Here is a 24,226-nt window from a genome sequence, read left to right on the forward strand (position 1 = left end):
AAAGGCCTGTCTATTCAGGCCAGGAGCGCTGGGGGGCGCACCGGTGGCAGGGGGTTGGGCCTCCTGACTGGGTATTAAAAGGGGGCCATCATACATGAGTCATTGTGCTTGCTTCGGCAAGTGCATACACTAAATTGGAATCGATACAGAGAAGATTAGCATGGCCCCTGCGCAAGGATGACACGCAAATTCGTGAAGCGTTTCCACATTTTGATCTGCCGGCCTTGTTGTGGTGCGGTTGTGTGCCTGTTGCATTTGTCTGGAATCACTGGTGTTGCTCGGTAGATTTGTCAAGGCATAGTCCAGGGTGGCGCATTGCCCGTGTGCCTGCCTCAGACAGTAGGTGGGTTTGGGCACCTTCACTGCCGTCCAAAAGCAGCGCAGCACACAGCCTTTGCTTCTTCTCATAGTATAAACAAAAATGAGGAACGCTTCACGAATTTGTGAAGCGTTCCTCATTTTTGTTTATTTTATGAGAAACGCTTTTTTGGATCCTGATTGTCAAATCAAATCAAAAACCCAAACAGCCACCTTCACTACCGTCCAAAAGCAGCGCAGCGCACGGCCTTTGCTTCTTTGCTCGTAGGGCCTACCAAATAAAGGCCTCCTCCGGGGAGACGGATCCTGATTGTCCTGTGGGGTTACTTTTGGCCACATTCTGGTGAATTTGCTAAGCTTGTAAACAAGTCTGAGAGGGAGGCAGCAGCCAGAGCTGCTCTGATGGAGTCTCTAACTGTACATAATAACAAGATTGAGGCAAATAAACAAAAATGAGGAACGCTTCACAAATTCGTTTCTCATAGTATAAACAAAAATGAGGAACGCTTCACAAATTCGTTTCTCATAGTATAAACAAAAATGAGGAACGCTTCACGAATTTGTGAAGCGTTCCTCATTTTTGTTTATACTATGAGAAACGTTTTTTTTTGTGTAGATTAAAAATGGAAACTCACGTTTTTGTAGCCAAAAGGCCTGTCTATTCAGGCCAGGAGCGCTGGGGGGCGCACCGGTGGCAGGGGGTTGGGCCTCCTGACTGGGTATTAAAAGGGGGCCATCACACATGAGTCATTGTGCTTGCTTCGGCAAGTGCATACACTAAATTGGAATCGATACAGAGAAGATTAGCATGGCCCCTGCGCAAGGATGACACGCAAATTCGTGAAGCGTTTCCACATTTTGATCTGCCGGCCTTGTTGTGGTGCGGTTGTGTGCCTGTTGCATTTGTCTGGAATCACTGGTGTTGCTCGGTAGATTTGTCAAGGCATAGTCCAGGGTGGCGCATTGCCCGTGTGCCTGCCTCAGACAGTAGGTGGGTTTGGGCACCTTCACTGCCGTCCAAAAGCAGCGCAGCACACAGCCTTTGCTTCTTCTCATAGTATAAACAAAAATGAGGAACGCTTCACGAATTTGTGAAGCGTTCCTCATTTTTGTTTATTTTATGAGAAACGCTTTTTTGGATCCTGATTGTCAAATCAAATCAAAAACCCAAACAGCCACCTTCACTACCGTCCAAAAGCAGCGCAGCGCACGGCCTTTGCTTCTTTGCTCGTAGGGCCTACCAAATAAAGGCCTCCTCCGGGGAGACGGATCCTGATTGTCCTGTGGGGTTACTTTTGGCCACATTCTGGTGAATTTGCTAAGCTTGTAAACAAGTCTGAGAGGGAGGCAGCAGCCAGAGCTGCTCTGATGGAGTCTCTAACTGTACATAATAACAAGATTGAGGCAAATAAACAAAAATGAGGAACGCTTCACAAATTCGTTTCTCATAGTATAAACAAAAATGAGGAACGCTTCACGAATTTGTGAAGCGTTCCTCATTTTTGTTTATACTATGAGAAACGTTTTTTTTGTGTAGATTAAAAATGGAAACTCACGTTTTTGTAGCCAAAAGGCCTGTCTATTCAGGCCAGGAGCGCTGGGGGGCGCACCGGTGGCAGGGGGTTGGGCCTCCTGACTGGGTATTAAAAGGGGGCCATCACACATGAGTCATTGTGCTTGCTTCGGCAAGTGCATACACTAAATTGGAATCGATACAGAGAAGATTAGCATGGCCCCTGCGCAAGGATGACACGCAAATTCGTGAAGCGTTTCCACATTTTGATCTGCCGGCCTTGTTGTGGTGCGGTTGTGTGCCTGTTGCATTTGTCTGGAATCACTGGTGTTGCTCGGTAGATTTGTCAAGGCATAGTCCAGGGTGGCGCATTGCCCGTGTGCCTGCCTCAGACAGTAGGTGGGTTTGGGCACCTTCACTGCCGTCCAAAAGCAGCGCAGCACACAGCCTTTGCTTCTTCTCATAGTATAAACAAAAATGAGCAACGCTTCACGAATTTGTGAAGCGTTCCTCATTTTTGTTTATTTTATGAGAAACGCTTTTTTGGATCCTGATTGTCAAATCAAATCAAAAACCCAAACAGCCACCTTCACTACCGTCCAAAAGCAGCGCAGCGCACGGCCTTTGCTTCTTTGCTCGTAGGGCCTACCAAATAAAGGCCTCCTCCGGGGGACGGATCCTGATTGTCCTGTGGGGTTACTTTTGGCCACATTCTGGTGAATTTGCTAAGCTTGTAAACAAGTCTGAGAGGGAGGCAGCAGCCAGAGCTGCTCTGATGGAGTCTCTAACTGTACATAATAACAAGATTGAGGCAAATAAACAAAAATGAGGAACGCTTCACAAATTCGTTTCTCATAGTATAAACAAAAATGAGGAAAGCTTCACGAATTTGTGAAGCGTTCCTCATTTTTGTTTATACTATGAGAAACGTTTTTTTTGTGTAGATTAAAAATGGAAACTCACGTTTTTGTAGCCAAAAGGCCTGTCTATTCAGGCCAGGAGCGCTGGGGGGCGCACCGGTGGCAGGGGGTTGGGCCTCCTGACTGGGTATTAAAAGGGGGCCATCACACATGAGTCATTGTGCTTGCTTCGGCAAGTGCATACACTAAATTGGAATCGATACAGAGAAGATTAGCATGGCCCCTGCGCAAGGATGACACGCAAATTCGTGAAGCGTTTCCACATTTTGATCTGCCGGCCTTGTTGTGGTGCGGTTGTGTGCCTGTTGCATTTGTCTGGAATCACTGGTGTTGCTCGGTAGATTTGTCAAGGCATAGTCCAGGGTGGCGCATTGCCCGTGTGCCTGCCTCAGACAGTAGGTGGGTTTGGGCACCTTCACTGCCGTCCAAAAGCAGCGCAGCACACAGCCTTTGCTTCTTCTCATAGTATAAACAAAAATGAGGAACGCTTCACGAATTTGTGAAGCGTTCCTCATTTTTGTTTATACTATGAGAAACGCTTTTTTTGTGTAGATTAAAAATGGAGACTCACGTTTTTGTAGCCAAAAGGCCTGTCTATTCAGGCCAGGAGCGCTGGGGTGCTTTTGGACGGCAGTGAAGGTGCCCAAACCCACCTACTGTCTGAGGCAGGCACACGGGCAATGCGCCTCCCTGGACTATGCCTTGACAAATCTACCGAGCAACACCAGTGATTCCAGACAAATGCAACAGGCACACAACCGCACCACAACAAGGCCGGCAGATCAAAATGTGGAAACGCTTCACGAATTTGCGTGTCATCCTTGCGCCTCGGGGACAGCCATCTTCTCCCCCTGCAGACAGATGGGGTGTGCTCCCATTGGTCGACACCACACGCTTCTATTGGCTACTACACATGCGCAGCTCCACATACACAATGCATGGGGGGACAAATGAGAAGCTCTCTCATTGGCCCAAACACATGTACCGCGGCTCCGCCCCCCTGCACTGACAGACCCAGGTAGACGAAGAGTGATAGCCGCCATCACTCCCAGCTTCACCCCCTACGGAGAGTGACGAGTTACGGAGCGAGCGAGCGAGAGAGCGAGCGAACGAACGAACGAACGAACGAAGTAAGTACTTTAAAAAATATATTTATATATATGTATTTCAAGTGTTTTTCTCCGGTTAACGAGCCGGTTAACGAGCCACCGTAACAGCGGTCGTGTGGCCGCTTGTTAGCCGGGCGATACGGCTCCGTATGCGGCTGCCCGGCGGCTGGCTGCCCGCCGGCCGGCCGGCCGGTCGGTCAGGTCTAAATTCACGGTCATAGTCAAAAAATATCTGAATCATGTGTGTTGGAATAATATGCAGATTGTGCTTTTTATCATGTTCAACACTTCGGCGACAGTTTTGACAAAGTTAAGTTATGTTTTAGCTAGTTAACCGACCGTTATCATATTTTCCCTCCTCAATTAATTTATTCCCTCCATTACTTTTTCTTTTTTCCCTCCGTTTCAACCCAGCGCATTGCACAGTATATCGTGAGCTTTGAATTATACGTTTTTATCGGTATTTTATTTTATTATTTGCCTTATTCCAGTAATGTCGACGTTACTGCGTGTTAGGTAACGTAACGTTATGTCACTGTGTTGCTCACTCGTCTGGTTTCTTCTGGTTTTCAAATCTCAACTAAGGTCAGTGTGGAGATATAACGTTAACCTTATGCCCATGATATATTATTATTATATATATTATATCTGGCTGGATTTGATCATTTTAACGTTGCTTCTGTAGTGATGCGTTCATGTTTCATATTCATATTTCTGTACAGTAAAATATTATAGCTGGTTGACACTCACATGTGAACGACTTAGTGTCCCAGCAGTAGCTATGTGTTCATGAGAGGCTGATTAAAGACAGGCTGTAATCAGTGGCGTTAAATAAGTCAGCAGCGACATATTTATGATAAACATCTGTCATAGCAATGAGATTTGTCATTTGTCAACCCTTTCTGTGCTATTTGTGTCTGTAAAAATAGGTACAACAACAATACTATACACTAAAACCTATGAACTAATAAACCCATGCATCATGTACTGTATATCTGCATCATATATTGGTCACCTCATCTCATGTTGTTTTTATGCTCTCACTCTTTTTCAGAATGGATTACCGTCCTGTTTTCAGGGTCCAGCCCACCACCTCGGAGCTTACCCTCCAGCCTTCACCTGAGGCAGCTAGGCTGGCCCAGGCCTACCGGCAGAGGTCAGCCTCGGCAGGCCCGGTGAAGAAGCCCGAGGTGGTGGCGGCCGAGGCCAGGGCCAGAGTGGTGGAGGCAGGCGGGGACCCCCGGTGCCCCAATCTGGTGCTCTGTGAGAGCGAGCTCCAGTTTGGCCAGTACCGGGGGCAGACTTTCAGGTGGCTCCTGGCCAACGACGTGGGCTATGCAGCTGCCGTCGTGGCCTCCCACCTGAAAGAGAGGGAGGGCGGTGACAAGTCACAGTCGCCCCTCGCCGTACAGAAGGACGCCCTCACCACCTATGTCCGCCTGTTCCCCGAGGTGAGAATTTCATTGTAGCTGTTTCTAACTGTCCAGCTGCCGGGCGGCTTGAGTTTCCCTCCTGGGGGGGTGGGTAAAGTATTGTTGTATTTCTACTCTACAGGTGGTGGCGGTGGTTCAGCGGACCCGGATGCGTGAGGGGTCTCTGTCGGTGAGGGGCATGGACAGTCAGCTGGTGGGGTTCGGGGTTCACGCCAACCGAACCTACCAGTCCCTCTACGAGGCTGCCAGCAAGGAGAGTCGAACGTGAGTATCCCAGTGTGTGTGTGTGTGTGTGTGTGTGTGTGTGTGTGTTGATCAGTCCGCTGACTCTGTCCTGTTGCCCCCGTGTGTCTCTGTAGCTATGTGGAGTGGATGAGGGGCCGCATCACCAAGCCTGGGTCCAAGTTCCACAGCCTGCAGGCGTATGTGCTGGGCCGGGACCGAGAGGCCAGAGGTGGTGCTGCCCTCCCCCCGGCCCAGCCTGGAGCACCTCCGTCTGCAGGCTCTGGTAAGGTCACACCACGAAGCCAGGAAGTCACTTCACGATTGACAGACATATTTGCATCTAATTATTTCACACACACATACACACAGGTGCTGGAGCAGCGGGCCCAGAGCTGACGGATGCAGAGCTCCTCACTGCAGCCATGGAGGTCGACTCTCAGCGTGAGCGTGCGCACGCACACACACACACACACACACACACACACACACACACACACACACACACACACGCCTCGATTGCCTCCGTATTATCCTCGTCTGAAGCGTTCCTCATAAAATAAACAAAAATGAGGAACACTTCACGAATTTGTGAAGCGTTCCTCATTTTTGTTTATTTGCCTCAATCTTGTTATAGAGAGCCTAAGCGGAAGCAGGAAGTAACGGTCACCATGGGAACTCAACTCTGAAAAACTCGCCATTCAAATGAACAGGACTGAAAGTTTTATTTCGTGATCCGTTTGAATTGAGCCATGAGAAAAAAATCTGTCCTCTACCTGTTGTCAGAAAAGGAGAGATGTGTCAGTCAAAGCAACAAATGTGATTGTGTTTGACAGTGAGCAGCAGTAGCAGGGACGCCCCACCAGCAGCCCTCCCTCCTCCCCAGCCTGTCTCCCCCCAGATGGGATCCAGCCCAGCCCCCGCAGCCCCTGGACCCCGTCCGGCCCCTGGAGCCCGTCCAGCCGCCCCTGGAGCCCGTCCGGCCCCTGGAGCCCCCGCTGCAGCCCCTGGAGCCCGTCCAGCCCCTGGAGCCGCCGCTGCAGCCCCTGGAGCCCCCGCTGCAGCCCCTGGAGCCCGTCCAGCCGCCGACGCAGCCCCTGGAGCCGCCGCTGCAGCCCCTGGAGCCCTGGGACCCCTTGCTGCCGCCGTCGGCCCGCCTTTGTCCTCTGGCGCTGAGGTAAGAACCATACATACAACCTGTGTGAGGAAATGTTTGTCTGTGTGGAATTGCAACTGAATCTTTGTACTTATTGAGACGTTTTGATGGTTGCAGCTTCTGCCTCGCGGCTGGAGGCAGACGCTCCCGGAGGAGCAGCAAGGCTGGGTAGGCAAGGCTCTCTTCACCAGAGGCGCTGGTGGGAAGTCTGTTCTCACCAGTGAGCTCCGCCTCTGGTGGTTCCCCCCTGGAGAGCGACCCTTGTACACCCAGCCGCCCGAGTCACACCACGCCTTCTTCCAGAGCCGGTTTTGTCTTTGGATGCCCTACAAGATGTGGGCATACAGGCTTGTGTGTCCCTCTTGTAGGCACCAGCTGACCGGCTCTGGCCTCTACAAGACCGTCCGGAGGGTCTTGGACACGAGGGGATGGTACTTCATGGGCACGGAGTACCTCGAGTGCACCTTGTGTCAGAGGAAGTTGTCGGCGTGGTCGCACCACATCCTGGAACAGCTGGACCTGTCGCACCAGGAGCAATTTCCAGCTGTTCTCACGTACAGGTAAGCAGCACCGGTTTTACTGCGTGCGCATGCACACACAGACTCAAACACACACATGAGCTTTAATCTGTTCTGACTCACACTTCCTCTCATCCGCCTGCTGTCCTGCTCTTCTCTGTCGTCCTCTTCCTCAGGTTGTCGTGCGATAAAACTGTGATCGGGCAGATGAGGGAGCGCACTCTGGGGAACAGTGCCTCCCGCCTCCACACTACTCTGGTGGAGGATCACACCAGAGAGTGGATGTTGCGGTCGATGAGATACCTCTCCGTTCTTCGCAAGCTTCGGGTTCCGGGTGTGGCGGCGCCTCAGCGGGGGGTGGAACTCCCGATGATGCCCCCGGTTCCCCGTCCGGCCTGGCTTTTGTCTGTCTACGTCAGGGACGCCTGCACGCGCCTGCAGGAGACAAAGGCCAGAGTCACATCCATCTTCGGGTCCATTCTGAAGATGGACTCGACCAAGAAGGTGAGCTGTGGTCTGTGTTTTTGCAGCTTGTGTGTGTGTGTGTGTTTTCCCTCCTCACTGCAGGTGCTGTGAGTGGCTCATCACATCCGGGCCCTGTGAGCTGAGGCTACTAATTTGGTTTGATGTGATTGAATAACTTATTTTGGACAGATGTCTGGTGTTTTCTCCCTTTTTTTGTGACGCTCTGAGCCAGTTCTAACAGTCTTCTCTTGTCCTCTCTCTCTGTCTCTCTCTCTGTCTCTCTCTCTCTCTCTCTCTCTCTCTCTCTGTCCTCCTGTGCAGATGACGAAGAAGCTTGCAGGTAGCGCTGCCGGTACGGCCGCCTGGGTGACCAACGTCGGGAATGAGCACGGACAGGTGTTAATGTCCGTGCTCACCGACTCCGAGGGAGACGGACTGTTGCCCATGGCGGCCGGGTTAATGCAGCGCTACCGAGAAGCCGGAAAGGCCCCTCCTCAGGTCTTGTACGTGGACCGGGACTGCTGCGCCGCCCACGGGCAGAGCAAGGTAACTCTTATGACGAGCTCTGGTTGCTCAAGTGTAGATGTTTAAATATCAGTGTCAATGAGATTAATGCAATTGCACACTGTCTCTTATTAAACCAATAAACTAAACTAAACTGTGTTGTTTCCAGGTCTCTGCCATGTTCGTGGAGTGGCAGGAGCTGGTGGTGCGGCTGGATGTGTGGCACCTGATGCGACGCTTCGCTCGGGGTGTCACCACCGATGCCCACCAGCTCTACGGCCTCTTCATGGCGCGCCTGTCTCTCGCCATCTTTGAGTGGGACAAAGATGACGTGGCGCGCCTGATGGAGGCCAAGCAGTCCGAGGAGGGGAGGGACGCCCATGTCAAGCTGACGGGCAGGGAGATGGCTCGTCACTGCCGCCGTCGCACCAGAGGGGCCCAGGACACCGAGCGGCTCCTCCAGGAAGTCCTGGACCACTTCCGGGACGCGACGGACACGTTGGGCGTCCCGCTCATCGACCGCGACAGAATGGAGGTTATCTGGCAGACGCAGCGTCATCACCTGCCCTGTATCCAGGACCCAGCGGGGGTGGAGCTCTACACTAAGACGGGGGAGGTGACCAGGGGAGGCGTCATTCTCCCCGTCTTCCGCTGCGCCAGGGGCTCCACCTCGCTGGAGTCATTCCACCTGCACCTGTGCCGCTTCATCCCAGGTGAGAATCACACCTTTTACTGATGTTGTTTTTTTCTGTGGTCATTTAGCAGCTCACAGTGCCTGAACTCCTCTCTCTCTCTCTCTCTCTCTCTCTCTCTCTCTCTCGTGTGTGTGCATCACAGGTACATCTGCGAATGCGCTCCATTTCCAGGTGTACCTGCTGGAGGGCCTGGTCAGGTGGAATGAAAACAGGGGCAGGTCTGCAGTGGAGGGTGCAGACAGATCGACGCTGCTCTGCCACAGTGCCCGCCTGCAGCACGGTTTCAACCAGCTTACCCAAGAGCTCATGGGTCTGACGCTGGTTGAGACATACACCAAGCCCAGCGAGTACACAGGTGAGCTGAGGGGGAGGAGCTGGGGGGCAGGTGCACCTGCAGGCGGGCAGGCCCAACTCTTCACATCCGTCTCTGTCTCTTTTGTTCAGGAGAACTCATCGGGGTGGAGTATCTGTACTCGCAGACGGGCCTCGTGCTGCAGGAAGATCCTGGGGATCCCGACGCTCCGGATGGGATGGACGAGGGCGAAGATGTGTGGGAGGAGGACCAGCTCGAGGCAGTGGACGAGGGATTTGGGGAGGGGGACCTGGCCTCCGACCAGGTGCTGCAAGAGCTGCTGTTCCCGCAGCAGCCTCAGCCCCCGCAGCAGCCCCAGCAGCCTCAGCCTCAGCCTCAGCCACAGCCTCAGCCACAGCCTCAGCCACAGCCTCAGCCCAGCCAGGCCTCGTCGTCCCAGTCGGACCCCAGGGAGGAGCCGATGGAGGAGGAGGAGGAAGCCGTAAGTATTTTTTCAGTGCAAGTGTAGTGTCTGTGTGTGTGTGTGTGTTAGTTAACACTTTTGTCTCTCTCCCAGGATGTCATAGGACCAGACGGGTACGGAGGGTACCAGCACACCGTCCGTCTGGCCCAGGCCCTCGTGAAGCTGCGTCACCAGGCCTACGTGACGCAGCTTCAAGTGAGGGAGATAGCCGCCCTGTGGACAAAGCTGTCTGACAGGGACAAGGCGGCTGTCTCCTTCCCCCCGCGCCACCAGGGACGCCTGCTGCAGGGCCGCTTTAAGAACAGGCGGCCCCACATGGCAGCCATGGGGCAAGAGAGCGCGTCCCGGTGAGTGGAGCGTTGCTGCCTGGCCATGTCTCTCTCTCACTCACTAATTGATGTTACATGTCTCTGATTGAAGAGCACTGTGTGATTTCTTTTATGGTTTTATTCTGTAACACAAGCATAGACGGAACATCAGATGATTAACAACAACAACAACACTAACAGTTACAAACGCTACATTCTTACGCACTCTACGTCAACCACCGATATCCGTTCATTCCACACACACACACTAGCACAGGCAGACATGAGAGGAAAACAATTACAAACTGGGAGGTGTGTGTATGTCGTGTTCATGTGTAGTTTATATGTGGCCATCTTCATAATGCCACATTGACAGCTAATGGACAGAGCCTCACTCTCTCCCCCTCCCCCTCTCTCTGTGTGCAGTTTGTTTCTGGGTAAAGGCGCGGGGGCGGCACAGTCCCCAGACGCCACCAGGCTGATGGAAGCCATCTTCCTGGGGCTGTGCCGGATCCACAGCGAGGGCCGCAGCATCGCGGGGGTCCACCTGAGTCGCTGGTCGGCTGTCAGGAGGGACTACAGTCTCATCAGAGACAACATCTACAACTGCCGACACCTCCTGGCAGCCGCGCCCATCCAGCTCTTTGAGATCAACCAGCGGACCCTCCTGCAGTGGTAAGAGCCGTGTGTTTGACACCAACACTCTGACGGTCCCACGGACGAGCAGCGTGTCCACAGTCTGATATCTGTCATGTGTTTCCATCAGGCACACGAAGAGGAGCAAGGCACTGGCGACCTCCGAGGTGGCCGCAGCTCTGCCACCGGTCACGGCCGAGGTCACGGCGGTGGAGCCCCTCCAGCCAGCCCGGGCTCTGCAGCAGGGACCGGCGCAGCCCGCCAACCCCCTGCAGCACCACCTGCCGCCGGACGCCTCTGGCATGGCCGTGACCCGCCGCGGCCCCCTGGCCCCCGCCCTTCATCGGCTCCTCTCGTCCCCCGGTGCCACTGCAGCTTCCTCCTCCACATCCTCCTCGGCTCCAACGGGTGCAGCCGCTGCCTCCGCTGAACCCTCCCTTGCCTCCACCTCCACCACCAGCGCTCCAGCCCCCGCTGCCGCTGCCGCCGCCGCCGCCGCCGCCACCGCCACTGCCGCTGCAGGTGCGCCTCCCACCACCGCCACAGGTGCGCCTCCCACCGCCACCACCAGCAGCTGGGAGGCGAGGCTGGAAGAGGAGCGGCAGCGGAGGAACGCAGGACTTGCTGCTCATTTCCAAAAGGTGAAGGAGAAAAGGACATTCTCCACCTTCAACTGCCGGCTCTGTGGCCAGCCGAAAACCAAACAATATGGTCACACCCGGCACGGAAATGAGCAGTACTGCGCCAAGGTTGGAGGCAAGTCAGCGGAGGAGTGGCTGCAGGAGAAGCAGGCAGCAGCTGCGTCAAAGGTACGTCTTCTTCTCTTTGTCCACAGTGCTGTGATGTGGTCTCCTTCCAGGGTTGAGCTCTTCTTTATGACGGCATTTTTCCTCCTTTTATTCCACAGCGGACCCAGCAGCGAGCCACTCTGCCGGCCCCCCCTCTGCTGCCAGCCACCCAGCAGCGAGCCACTCTGCCGGCCCCCCCTCTGCTGCCAGCCACCCAGCAGCGAGCCACTCTGCCGGCCCCCCCTCTGCTGCCAGCCACCCAGCAGCACACCACTCTGCCGGCCCCGACCCAGGCCGTGACCCAGCAGCACCGTGGCAGCTTGCCCCCCCCTCCTTACCGGAGCATCAGACCAAAACAACCAAAACGCTCCGGTAAGTGAGTCCCTCCCTTTTCCACCACCACAAGTGGACACACTCCACCACTCCACCTCCGCCACGCCGATCACCAGCACAGGGGCAGGTGCACTGCCTCACACCATCACCACCTGCGCACCTTCCTCTCCATCACCACCTCCTCCTCCATCATCACCATCACCACCTCCTCTGATCACCACCACAACTCTCATCACCATCACCACCTCCTCTGATCACCACCACAACTCTCATCACCACCACCTCTGATCACCACCACAACTCTCATCACCATCACCACCTCCTCTGATCACCACCACAACTCTCATCACCATCACCACCACCTCTGATCACCATCACCACCTCCTCTGATCACCACCACAACTCTCATCACCATCACCACCACCTCTGATCACCACCACCTCTTCCATCACCATCACCACCTCCTCTGATCACCACCACCTCTTCCATCACCATCACCACCACCTCTGATCACCACCACCTCTTCCATCACCATCACCACCTCCTCTGATCACCACCACCTCTTCCATCACCATCACCACCTCCTCTGATCACCACCACCTCCTCCTCTGATCACCACCACAACAATCTCTTCAGAGATCATCTCCATCCCACATCCCACCACCACCAGATCTCATCGAGCATCAGAGGTGAACTCATCCAGCATCAGAGGTGAACTCATCCAGCATCAGAGGTGATCTCATCCAGCATCAGAGGTGATCAGCATCAGAGGTGATCAGCATCAGAGGTGATCTCATCCAGCATCAGAGGTGATCTCATCCAGCATCAGAGGTGATCAGCATCAGAGGTGAACTCATCCAGCATCAGAGGTGATCTCATCCAGCATCAGAGGTGATCTCATCCAGCATCAGAGGTGATCAGCATCAGAGGTGAACTCATCCAGCATCAGAGGTGATCTCATCCAGCATCAGAGGTGATCTCATCCAGCATCAGAGGTGATCAGCATCAGAGGTGATCAGCATCAGAGGTGATCTCATCCAGCATAAGAGGTGATCTCATCCAGCATCAGAGGTGAACTCATCCAGCATCAGAGGTGAACTCATCCAGATGTCATCCAGAGGTGATCAGCATCAGAGGTGATGTCATCCAGCATCAGAGGTGAACTCATCCAGCATCAGAGGTGAACTCATCCAGCATCAGAGGTGATCAGCATCAGAGGTGATGTCATCCAGCATCAGAGGTGAACTCATCCAGCATCAGAGGTGAACTCATCCAGCATCAGAGGTGATCAGCATCAGAGGTGATCAGCATCAGAGGTGATGTCATCCAGCATCAGAGGTGATCTCATCCAGCATCAGAGGTGATGTCATCCAGCATCAGAGGTGAACTCATCCAGCATCAGAGGTGATCAGCATCAGAGGTGATGTCATCCAGCATCAGAGGTGATGTCATCCAGCATCAGAGGTGATCTCATTCATCACAAGCTGACATTGCTGCTGACCGAAGCCTCCTTTTGTGTCGGGCCTGGGCCTTCTCCTTCTAATATCATCAGAGGTGATCCCTCCATCGATCATCACAATCTGTGTGTGTGTGTGTGTGTTGAACCACCACACCCTGGCCAGGAGATGAGTGACAGCTCCCACAACCTGACACTGACACTTCACATGTCATGTGACGCAGCCACCAAGACCCTCTGACAGATCACATGTCACTGCCAGGTGAGTGCTGAGAAAGCTTCATTTGGGAGGGAGGGGTGTACTCACTGTTGACGACACACTCATTACTGTTGATCACCCCTTTTAGAATATGAATAGACCAAGAGCATCCTGCCTGAGGAGGAGCCACCACTCAACGGCCCAGGACTGCTAACCCTGACAACAACCAACCCCACCCACCCAGGATTCAATGCAGGTACGCTGATTAAGTAATAATAAGCACATGACAGTGTTATTCAGTTAAACAATACTTTAATATAAAAATAATTAAAAGACACAGTAAAACTGCAGTGTCCAAAATGTCAGAAGTCACTGACTGCTGCTCTTTTCTTGCAGCCACTGCTGGACAGCTCTTAGGACATGTGACCCACTCACCTGGGAAGACTGTCTGTCTGTCTGTCTGAGAGCTAAACACATGTGCTGCTGCTGGAGGTGAGTGTTTGTACAAACATCTGATGGGACTCTCAACTCTGATTGCTTTTCTTCTTCCTCCTTTTCACTTCTACTCATGCCTTCTTTCCTCTCTTTCTTTGCAGGATGTTGGCAAAAAGCAAAGACGGAGAAAAAGAATGAGGACGGTGAGTAAGAAAATGTTGACGTTTCAGACCACTTTACAAGAAATCAGATTGACACTGACATCTGTTTGATGGCCACTGATGACTACTGCTGGCTGTTTATTTTATTTTTTGTGTTATGTAGTACATGTATTAGTTGTTGAAGAGGGTTAGGTAGAAGGAAAAGGACATGTTTTGCCTCCCCAAACTTTAAATATCTATCTATCTCCCCCCTCATCCAAGTGACAGCTGACAGATCTGATCAGGCCAGGTCATGGGAGGGGCGACCTGCTCCTGATCCACCCCCTACCCCCCACCCCCCTTCCTGTGTAAACTGGGTACAAGGACTTCAGAGACACCTTGCAACTTCAGAGACACAGAGGGGCTTCACAGGACATCAGAGCCCCTTTGGAGCTAACGACCCTACTCCTGTTCTCGGGAGAGCTGATTGGCCAAAGGCTCTTGGGGCGGTGACACCTAGTCACCTCTGAAGTACCTGTGTAGCCCAGATGTTTCTCATAACCAGATTCTGCAAGCTGCTAACAGGTAACTACTTTTCTCTGCTTTGGAGGACTCAACACTTTGTGGCCTTTTCTTCTTTTTATTTTTATTTTTACTCATATCATTTTCCTCTGTTTGATTGCAGGATGGAGAGCACAACAAGGAGTGAGAAGTTGGCAGAGAAGGAGAAGCCTGGTAGGATTTTTCCATTATTTATTTCACACATTTACAGCACAACAAATAAATGTTTCTTTCTCAGTGACTACTTGTGCTCCAACACTGCCATTTCTGTCTCCTGCAGCAGAGGCACCTCAGAGCTTCTCCACCACGGCTTCCACACCGTCGACCTCCTCCTCCTCCCCCACGCCGTCCACCTCTGGAAAGAGGAAAGAGAAGAAAAAGCATGGTAAGAAGAAATCTTTAACCTACAACACCTTGACAAGTAAAAGACACATTTCTTTCTCTGTGATTACCTGTGCTCCAACACTGTCATTTCTGTGTCCTGCAGCAGAGGCACCTCAGAGCCTCTCCACCACGGCTTCCACACCGTTGACCTCCTCCTCCTCCTCCACGCCGTCCACCTCTGGAAAGAGGAAAGAGAAGAAAAAGCATGGTAAGAAGAAATCTTAAACCTACAACACCTTGAAGAGAAAAAGACACATTTCTTTCTCTGTGATTACCTGTGCTCCAACACTGTCATTTCTGTGTCCTGCAGCTGAGGCACCTCACAACCCCTCCACCACGGCTTCCACACCGTCCACATCCAGGACTCCCACACGCTGCACCGTGTATCGACGGAGGTTGCGGGCGGAGAAGGACAGGGAGGTGCTGACCCAGGGCAGTGGCCAGCAGTCACAACCTGGGGCTCCCTGCGATATATGTGGGGAGGACAGGCACATTGACTCTGGCCACGCGTTCTACAAGGGCCAGTACTTCTGCAGCGTGGAAGACGGTCCGGACATGAGGTCGCCCCAGGAGTGGCTGATGGAGAAGCTGACCGCCGACGGCCCCGCTCCTGTGCCACGCACAACAGCGTGGAGGATAAGGAAGAAGGAGGAGGGGGAGGGAAACCCCCCAAAAAAAACAAAACTCAGAACATGCCAGCGCTGTGGCCAACCAGCCAGTAAAGAATATGGCCACAGCCAGTTCAACTTCAATGGGAAAAGACATTTTTACTGTGCCCTCTACGAGTGCATCTCTGTTGACCTCTGGCTGGCACAGAGGAGGCAGGAGGACAGCCAGCAACAGGAGGAGCAGGAGCAGCAGGGGGAGCACAGCCAGGAGTAAAATTACTTCTATGCAGCAGTAGCTGCTGCTGCTGCTGCTGCTGCTGCTGCTACTTAAGACTTTTTGTGTGTTTTTGCTGTGCTATTTTTAAGAGTTTTTGTGTGTTTTTGCTGTGTTTTCTGACTTTATACAACTTATTTTCTAAATAAAAATCTTGTGGAAATTACTTCTATGCCTATGTCTTCTGTGATTCTGCATCATTCATCACTCACTCAATAACTAACATTATTGTTACTGGACAAACTGATGAATCCAGGTGTGTCTGACCTCACAACGATGGTCAGACACACCTGGATTCATCAGTTTGTTCAATAATGGAAAACAGGAAATAAAGGAGCTGGCTAAAGTTCAGTGGAGCTGTGCATAGAGCCAATTGTGTCACAATTCATGTTTGTAGAGCGTTTATAACAGACACAATTAGCACAAAGTGTTAAGAGATTGTAGATATGTTTATTATATATATATATATATATAGGGTATATCTCCTGTTTATAGAGCCTATATATATATATATATATATATATATTATAAACATATCTCCTGTTTATAGAGCCTATATATATATATATATATTATAAACATATCTCCTGTTTATAGAGCCTATAAACATAGATAGATCATAAACACACATTTGACACACAAATGACAATAAAAGGAATTGAATTCAATTCAATTCATGTTTATTGAGCATTTTTACAGACACAAATAGCACAGAAAGGGTTGACAAATGACAAATCTCATTGCTATGACAGATGTTTATCATAAATATGTCGCTGCTGACTGATCACATTGATATTATGGATCGAAGAAGCTTGATATAGTATAACCACATGTTGGATGACGGATCTCGTCCATAGAGTAGATCATAAACCTATACGACGAGAGGGAGGGAGGGAGGGATATTGACAATATAGGCGATCGATCGCTAACGCCTTCTCGGCCGGCGGCCGCGTGGCTACTTTGAATATAAACACATGGACGAAATGGAAAGATACGTGGGTCCCGAGGCGTATCGTTCCATTTTTTTGGAGGGGGGTACGAAGCGGAGCCCAGAGGAGGCCGTGGAAGCCGCCGGCCAGGACTCGGCGGTCTCGCGGCGCGGGGAAAAGAGTGGGCGGCGGCCGCCCACCGAGAAGATTGCGCACCTTCCTTCCTCATCCGAGGCACCAGCACAATCTTCTCTGTATCGTTCCAATTTCATGAAATGTGTTTTTCCACAATAACATGTTGTGAAAATGTGAAAATGTTTGATTTTTGGTCAAAAAAAACTTTTCAGACACCCGCGAACGTTAAAAATCTTTGAAAAGATTTGAGGAACGCTCCTCATTTTTGTTTATTTTAAGAGAAACGCTTCACGAATTTGAAATTCATAAAGCATTCCTCATCCTGAGGATGACACGCAAATTTGTGAAGCGTTCCGCATTTTCATTTATCTGCGTGAGTTTTATTGTTAATGTCCAGTTATATACAGTTTTTGAAAAAATATATCCTGGATGTCAAATCAAATCAAAAGACCAAACAGCCACCTTCACTACCGTCCAAAAGCAGCGCAGCGCACGGCCTTTGCTTCTTCGCTCGTAGGGCCAAGCAAAAAAAGACCTCCTCCGGGGAGACGGATCCTGATTGTCCTGTGGGGTTACTTTTGACCACATTCTGGTGAATTTGCTAAGCTTGTAAACAAGTCAAACTGCCAGAATATCACCATTGTAAATGTATGTGTAGATTAAAAATGGAAACTCGCGTTTTTGTAGCCAAAAGGCCTGTCTTTTCAGGCTAGGAGCGCTGGGGGCCGCACCGGTGGCAGGGGGTCGGGCCTCCTGACTGGGTATTAAAAGGGGGCCATCACACATGAGTCATTGTGCTGCCTCCACCTCCTCCACAGCGCCCCCCTCTGGCCCCTCGCTTGCCCGCTCCACTGTACGCCGCCGGATGTTACGGGCGGCGAAAGACCAGCAGCTCCTCTCCCTGGGCAGCGTCCTCCCAGCACCGGGCACTCCCTGCCACCTCTGCGGGAGGCGCAAAAGAATGAAATCTGGCCACGCCTACTACAAGGGGGACGAGTACTGTCAAAGGTCGGTGGGGAAAAAGGCCAAGACAGCAGAGAAGTGGTTGAGGAAACAGCTGTTGAAAAACATTTTGATTTTAAACATTTACAATCACTTTCAGCAACTGACAACTTGTTGATACTGCAGAGCTCGTCGTAAGAGTCGTAAGAGTTACCTTGCACCGTCCGTGGGCGGCGCAGCAGTCCCGGTCCACGTACAAGACCTGAGGATGGGCCTTTCCGGCTTCTCGGTAGCGCCGCATAAGGTCTGCTGCCATGGGCAGGAGCCCGTCACCCTCGGACTCTGTGAGCACGGACATCAGCACCTGCCTGTGCTCGTTGCCCACGTTGGTGACCCAGGCAGCTGTTCCAGCGGCGCTACCCGCAAGTTTCTTTCCTTCCTCCTCTCGGCCAGCCAGAGGTCGACGGGGATGCCATCGTACAAGGCACAGTAAAGTGCTTTTTTATAAATGTATTTAAAGTCATACTGGCTGTGGCCATACTCCTTAGACTTAGGTTGGCCACAGCGCTGACATATTCTGAGTTTATAGGCTTTGTTGATGCCCCCCCCCACCTTGCTCCTTCTGCTTCTTCTTCCTCCAAGCCGTGGTGCTTGGAAGAACGGTGGGTGTAAGGGCGGTCTGCTCCTCCAGCCACTGCTCTGCCGTCCTACCCAGCGGCACGTCCCCGAACTGGCAGTGCTTCCTCCCTTTAAAGTACGCATGGCCAGCGTCCAGCGTTTTGGGCTGCACAGGAAGTCAGTGTGTGAAACATTTTCTTGTAAAGGTTGAAATGTAAAAATCTTTCTTCTTACCAGGTTCCTTCTGCTTCCTCTCCTGGTTGCCTCCTGTTGGTGACGAGGAGGCGGTTGAGGAGGGAGAGTAGTTGGTGAGGTTGATCAAGGCGCGGGAGCACCACAGTCCGCTGAGGCGCCGCCACACCTGGAACCCGAAGCTTGCGTAGCACGGAAAGGTAGCTCATCGACCGCGACATCCACTCTGTGGTGTGCTGCTCCATCAGAGTCGCATGGAGGCGGGAGGCACTGTTCCCCAAAGTGCGCCCCCTCATCAGCCCGATCACTGTTTTATCACACGACAACCTGAGGAAGAGGACGACAGAGAAGAGCAGGACAGCAGGCGTGATCAGATCACAGTGTTTGTGTGAAGTAAAAGGTCTGGTGCTTACCTGTACGTGAGGACGGCTGGAAATTTGGCCTGGTGTGCCGGGTCCAGCTGTCTTAGGATGTCGTGGGACCACGCCGTCAATTTCCTCTTACATGAGTGACATTCCAGGTACTCCGTGCCCATGAAGTACCAGTCACTCACGTCCAAGACCCTCCGGACGGTCTTGTAGAGGCCAGAACCGGTCAACCTGCACTTACGGCACCCACAGGAAGAACCGGCCCTGGAAGAAGGCGTGGTGTGATGCGGGCGGCTGGGTGTAGAGGGCACGCTCTCCGAGATTGTGCTGGTGCCTAGGATGACACGCAAATTCGTGAAGCGTTCCTCATTTTTGTTTATTTGCCTCAATTTTGTTGGTATGTACAGTTAGAGACTCCATGCAGGTTGTCCTCCTTCCTCCTCTCGGCCAGCCAGAGGTCGACTGGGATGTCGTCATACAAGACACAGTACAGTGCTTTTCTATAAATGTTTTTAAAGTCATACTGGCTGTGGCCATAGTCCTTAGACTTGGGTTGGCCACAGCGCTGACATATTCTTAATTTATAGGGTTTGTTGATGCCCCCCCCACCTTGCTCCTTCTCCTTCTTCTTCCTCCAAGCCGTGGTGCTTGGAAGAGCGGTGGGGTTTGGTCTGGTCTGCTCCTCCAGCCACTGCTCTGCCGTCCTACCCAGCGGCACGTCCCCTAGCTGGCAGTGCTCCCTCCCTTTAAAGTACGCATGGCCAGCGTCCAGCGTTTTGGGCTGCCCACAGATGTCGCAGGGAGCCCCCGGTGCTGGCTGGACGCTGGCCTGGGAGAGGAGCTGCTGGTCTTTCGCTGAACGCAACTTCCGGCGGTATACAGTGCAGCGGGTAGGCTGCAACAACGACACAGACCACAGCTCACCTTCTTGGTGGAGTCCATCTTGAGGATGGATGTGATCCTGGCCTTCGTCCCCTGCAGGCGCGTGCAGGCCTCCCTCACGTAGACGGACAGAAGCCAGGACACACAGGGAACCGGCTGCATCAGCGGGACCACCACCGCCCGCTGTGGCACGGCCACACCTGGAACCCGAAGCTTGCGTAGCACGGAAAGGTAGCTCGTCGACCGCGACATCCACTCTGTGGTGTGCTGCCCTGTCCCTGCAGCTCCGCCGGCCGCCGCCAGGGGGCGACGAGTCTCCACCATAATAACCCTCTTTATATGTCTATGGCCATCACACTCAGTTCCAGAGAGGAGCGGGTTCGAAACTCATCAATGACACCTTCAAAATGTAAATACACACCTACATTTATATTTAAGCCGTATTGGGCCGGATATATATGTGTTGTATTGTTATAAGTCTGAAAACCACGGGTTGTCTCATATTCAGGGTCCAGATGTTTGAACATTAAACCAGTCAGAGCTTTTCTCCCCCCCCCCCCTCTCACACGGAGTTGATGGACAGCTCATGGACCTCTGGATGAATTTGCATTCATTGAGTCACTTTGCAAAGATTTCATTTGGTTTCATACACAGCTCTGTTTTCGTGTGTAACCCCCTCACCCCTCTCCATACCTATATATGTTTGTATCATATTCGTCAACCACAAACAATCTACAATTTAAAAAATAAATAAATAAAAGATGATAATGCATTTGTCTTTGTTTTTTTGCATCACGAATGATTATGTCATCTTTTTGGGGATTGTCCCTTCAGTCAAACCTTCTGGTGTGACCTCAACCTTTTTTTTTTTTTTTTTTTTTAACAGAAAAATAGATACCCGTTTTAAAATCAAAATTTGATGTATTTTATTTGGTCTTTTTGATAAGATAATACAAAGAAACTGTTTATTATCAACTTTTTTCTTTAACATTTGTTGTGGTCCGGTCACCATCACAGAGACGCGTCTCCAATCAGCGCACCGCAGGTGAGAAGAGGAGACTCCGTCGTGCAGTCGGTTAAAGTATTTTCATTTAGTTCTTTAGTTTGCTTTTTTGTTCAGTTTAGTTAGTGCAACAAGTGATGAAGCAGTTTCTCGTGAGCAACTGGAGTCAATGTAAGAACAGCATTTTTAAACATTAGATTTTCTCTTAAAGACCCCCTCCCATGAAAATCTTGTTTTTTGAGCTTTTCACATGTTCCTGTGGCATTTTTCTTGTGTTAGAGCACATATCAGCAGAAAAGGAAGTGCAAAATTGCATTTCTGAGTTTTTCTGCCTTCAAATTGCTGTGAACCAACGGCAGACGCAAACTGGCAGTTTCAGGGAGACTGGAGCTGACGTGTCACAGCTCCAGGGGAGGGCACTATACTATAGCCTACTTTCACTCCCAGCCATGCTCCTGGCAGTATTTGGTATCGATTTCAAAGGAAATATCAGAAAATTTCTGGATAAACTGTTCTGAGATAATAGAGAGAAGAAGTCACAAAGATCATTCAGAGTTTTCAGTGACGTGACTCGCGCAGGAGGATAAAACATCTGTTCAACGACACGACTGGACAATGTACAGAGCAGCAGTAAGGACCGGTCATTTTACCGTCTATCAACCCACCAAGACTTACGTCATCTCACTGGTCATGAAACGTTGTCAAACTAAAAGTTTTTGGGCGATTGTGAACCACATACAGCTTTCGCTGCTGTTTTTTTTCTCCCACCGCTGTATCAGTCAGTGAAAGCAGTCCCTGCCTGGAGGATCCCTCGCCTAAAAGCCCAGGTAAAAGCCCTAACAGCCCAGGTAAAAGCCCAGGTAAAAGCCCTAAAAGTACAGCTGTCATTTCGGATGTGAACATATGGTTATCCCCATATTTACACTTGCTCAAGTCGAAAAAAAAGTCAGCTCGTATCTGAACATCTCTATGTTGCTGCTGCCGCCGCCGCCGCCGTAGTAGCAGCAGCAACAACAACATCCTTCTCTACAAACAAATGTTTTTCGTCCTAGTCTCAAAATGTGTCCACAAAAGCAAACGTAATGACTCACTGCGGAAAGCTTGCCAGGCCTATAGTTACGGTTGCTAACGTAGGATTGGACAATAGCCGTTTGTGGGAGGAGTTGGCGAAGGGTCAATTGTATAATGTCCAGCTGTCAGTGAGGGGGGGGTGGGGTGCGAGGAGGTGGCTGGGCGGGTGCAGAGCAGCGCAGTCTCCGCCCACCCCCCAGAGGTGCATTACTAGTGTGCTGCTGGTTTTAAAATGACCAAAAGGGGGAGGGGGGGGGGACTTTAAGCAAAACACTTATTGTTAAAGTATTTTCTCCTCTCTATTTGTAAAAAACGGGCTATACAAATAAAATTGCCTTGCCTTGCCTCTCCTCTCCTCCTCTCTCATCTCCCCTCCTCTCCTCTCCTCTCCTCTCCTCCTCTCTCATCTCCCCTCCTCTCCTCTCCTCTCCTCTCCTCTCCTCTCCTCTCCCCTCCTCCTCTCTCCCTTCCCCTCCTCTCCCCTCCTCTCCTCTCCTCTCCCTCTCACACACCATCCTCTCTACCCAGGGGTGGAGCTTGTTTGTCTCAGATAACAGCTCTGTTCGTGGAAGCAGAAAGTGAAACTTACCGACATTCAGTCCTGGAAGAGAGAGAGAGATGGCGGCGCAGCAAATGATTCAGCTGGATCAAGAAAAATGGAAATGTTCGATCTGCCTGGATCTTCTAAAGGAGCCGGTGACTATTCCCTGTGGACACAGCTACTGTATGAGCTGTATTAAAAACCACTGGGGTGAAGATGATCAGACGAAGCCGTGCAGCTGCCCTCTGTGCAGACAGAGCTTCACACCGAGGCCAGCCCTGGTGAAAAACACCATGTTAGCAGAGTTAGTGGAGGAACTGAAGAAGGTCGGACTGAAAGCTGCTTCAGCTGATCCCTCCTACGCTGGACCTGGAGACGTGGCCTGTGACTTCTGCACTGGGAGGAAGCTGAAAGCCGTCAAGTCCTGTCTGGTGTGTACGGCCTCTTACTGTGAGCAGCACCTCCAGCCTCACTACGACGTAGCTCCACTGAAGAAACACACGCTGGTCCAAGCCTCTTCTAAACTTCTGGAGAACATCTGCCCTCGCCATAATGAGGTGATGAAGATCTTCTGCCGCACCGATCAGCAGTGTATCTGTTCCCTCTGCTCCATGGATGAACACAAAGGCCACGACACAGTCTCAGCTGTAGCAGAAAGGGCTGAGAAACAGAAGGAGCTCGGGCTGAGTCGTCACAAGATCCAACAGAGAATCCAGGACAGAGAGAAAGATGTGAAGGTGCTTCAACAGGAGGCGGAGGCCATCAACCTCTCTGCTGATGAAGCTGTTAGTAACAGTGAGAAGACCTTCACCCACTTGATCCAACTCATTGTGAAGAGAAGGTCTGAGGTGAAGCAGCAGATCAGATCTCAACAGGAAACTGAAGTGAGTCGAGTCAAAGAGCTGGAGGAGAAGCTGCAGCAGGAGATCACTGAGCTGAGGAGGAAAGACTCTGGTCTGGAGCAGCTGTCGATCACAGAGGACCACCTCCACTTCCTAAACAACTACCCCTCTCTGTCTCATCTGGGAGAAGCAACAGATTTACTCAGCATCCTTCAACAATCTAAGACGTATTTTAAGGAAGTGACGGCAGCCGTGTCGGAGACCGGAGATAAACTGGATTCTGTTCTCAGTGAGGAGTGTGTTTTCATATTGGAGGTTTTACTGCTGCACAGAGAACCCCAGACCAGAGAGGAGTTCTGGAGATTTTCAAAACAAATCATTTTGGATCCAAACACAGTACACAGACGTTTGTTACTGAGCGACGGGAACAGAAAAGTAACTAAGACGAGCGAGGACCAGCCGTATCCAAGTCATCCAGACAGATTCACTAGATGTGAGCAGGTCCTGAGTCCAGAGGGTCTGACAGGACGTCGCTACTGGGAGGTGGAGTGGAGCGGTCACGTCTTTATAGCAGCCGTCTACAAGAACACGCATCAATCTGGATTTGGATACAATGACAAATCCTGGTCGTTATACTGCCACAGCGGTCGTTATGAGTTCATACACAACAGTGATGGTGCCTCCGTCTCAGACTGCCTCGAGTCCTCCAGAGTAGGAGTGTACCTGGATCACAGGGCCGGTACTCTGTCTTTCTACAGCGTCACTGAAACCATGACTCTGATCCACAGAGTCCAGACCTCCTTCACTCAGCCGCTACATCCTGGACTCTGGGTTTATGTCGGTTCAGCTGAGCTGTGTGAGCTCCAGTGAACAGGAGTGTTTTAGTGTGATTCATCATGATGGGCCGGTTCAGGCAGCTCTGAACCATTTTATCCACCACTTTCCAGAGAAT

The 24,226-nt window shown here is 51.5% G+C and overlaps 5 protein-coding genes, 1 long non-coding RNA gene and 4 other non-coding genes across 10 annotated transcripts in view; 9 read left to right on the forward strand and 1 right to left on the reverse strand.

The window, feature by feature from the left end:
• The window catches only part of LOC146980516 (uncharacterized), a 528,771-nt gene that overhangs the window by 89,741 nt on the left and 414,804 nt on the right, over positions 1–24,226 (reverse strand). The gene's annotated exons all lie outside the window — the stretch shown is intronic.
• LOC146980560 (U6 spliceosomal RNA) lies at positions 105–212 on the forward strand. The gene has a single exon (XR_015036761.1). It is a non-coding gene; the product is annotated as a U6 spliceosomal RNA (small nuclear RNA).
• Positions 1,071–1,178, forward strand: LOC146980561 (U6 spliceosomal RNA). The gene has a single exon (XR_015036762.1). It is a non-coding gene; the product is annotated as a U6 spliceosomal RNA (small nuclear RNA).
• Positions 1,992–2,099, forward strand: LOC146980562 (U6 spliceosomal RNA). The gene has a single exon (XR_015036763.1). It is a non-coding gene; the product is annotated as a U6 spliceosomal RNA (small nuclear RNA).
• LOC146980563 (U6 spliceosomal RNA) lies at positions 2,912–3,019 on the forward strand. Its single transcript, XR_015036764.1, has one exon. It is a non-coding gene; the product is annotated as a U6 spliceosomal RNA (small nuclear RNA).
• Positions 5,670–6,416, forward strand: LOC146980564 (uncharacterized). Its single transcript, XR_015036541.1, has 3 exons — positions 5,670–5,801; positions 5,888–5,959; positions 6,352–6,416. It is a non-coding gene; the product is annotated as an uncharacterized LOC146980564 (long non-coding RNA).
• On the forward strand, positions 6,779–9,651 carry LOC146980565 (uncharacterized). Its single transcript, XM_085787903.1, has 6 exons — positions 6,779–6,870; positions 7,040–7,231; positions 7,366–7,693; positions 7,976–8,200; positions 8,328–8,871; positions 8,996–9,651. Exons 1-6 carry the CDS (start codon positions 6,779–6,781, stop codon positions 9,649–9,651), a joined length of 2,037 nt encoding a protein of 678 aa, XP_085644029.1.
• On the forward strand, positions 9,736–11,741 carry LOC146980566 (uncharacterized). The gene is made up of 5 exons (XM_085787904.1): positions 9,736–9,976; positions 10,364–10,612; positions 10,704–10,981; positions 11,042–11,382; positions 11,481–11,741. Exons 1-5 carry the CDS (start codon positions 9,945–9,947, stop codon positions 11,739–11,741), a joined length of 1,161 nt encoding a protein of 386 aa, XP_085644030.1. The 5' UTR covers positions 9,736–9,944.
• LOC146980567 (uncharacterized) lies at positions 14,611–15,751 on the forward strand. Its single transcript, XM_085787906.1, has 3 exons — positions 14,611–14,659; positions 14,766–14,846; positions 15,189–15,751. Exons 1-3 carry the CDS (start codon positions 14,611–14,613, stop codon positions 15,749–15,751), a joined length of 693 nt encoding a protein of 230 aa, XP_085644032.1.
• LOC146980568 (tripartite motif-containing protein 16-like) lies at positions 22,510–24,144 on the forward strand. The gene has a single exon (XM_085787907.1). It carries the CDS (start codon positions 22,510–22,512, stop codon positions 24,142–24,144), a length of 1,635 nt encoding a protein of 544 aa, XP_085644033.1.

This window comes from Trachurus japonicus, chromosome 9 (genome assembly GCF_045865225.1).
Source record: "Trachurus japonicus isolate A0001 chromosome 9, Traja_1.0".
Classification (NCBI taxonomy): Eukaryota; Metazoa; Chordata; class Actinopteri; order Carangiformes; family Carangidae; genus Trachurus; species Trachurus japonicus.

Coding starts and splice junctions, on each gene's coding strand:
- LOC146980565 (XM_085787903.1), top strand. CDS start 6,779: ATGGTTGCAGCTTCTGCCTCGCGGCTGGAGGCAGACGCTCCCGGAGGA. Junction 7,694..7,975: donor AGATGGACTCGACCAAGAAG/GTGAGCTGTGGT, acceptor CCTCCTGTGCAG/ATGACGAAGAAGCTTGCAGG. Junction 8,201..8,327: donor CCGCCCACGGGCAGAGCAAG/GTAACTCTTATG, acceptor TGTTGTTTCCAG/GTCTCTGCCATGTTCGTGGA.
- LOC146980568 (XM_085787907.1), top strand. CDS start 22,510: ATGGCGGCGCAGCAAATGATTCAGCTGGATCAAGAAAAATGGAAATGT.
- LOC146980567 (XM_085787906.1), top strand. CDS start 14,611: ATGGAGAGCACAACAAGGAGTGAGAAGTTGGCAGAGAAGGAGAAGCCT. Junction 14,660..14,765: donor GGCAGAGAAGGAGAAGCCTG/GTAGGATTTTTC, acceptor TGTCTCCTGCAG/CAGAGGCACCTCAGAGCTTC. Junction 14,847..15,188: donor CACGCCGTCCACCTCTGGAA/AGAGGAAAGAGA, acceptor CAGCTGAGGCAC/CTCACAACCCCTCCACCACG.
- LOC146980566 (XM_085787904.1), top strand. CDS start 9,945: ATGGCAGCCATGGGGCAAGAGAGCGCGTCCCG. Junction 10,613..10,703: donor CAGCGGACCCTCCTGCAGTG/GTAAGAGCCGTG, acceptor TGTTTCCATCAG/GCACACGAAGAGGAGCAAGG. Junction 10,982..11,041: donor ATCCTCCTCGGCTCCAACGG/GTGCAGCCGCTG, acceptor CCAGCGCTCCAG/CCCCCGCTGCCGCTGCCGCC.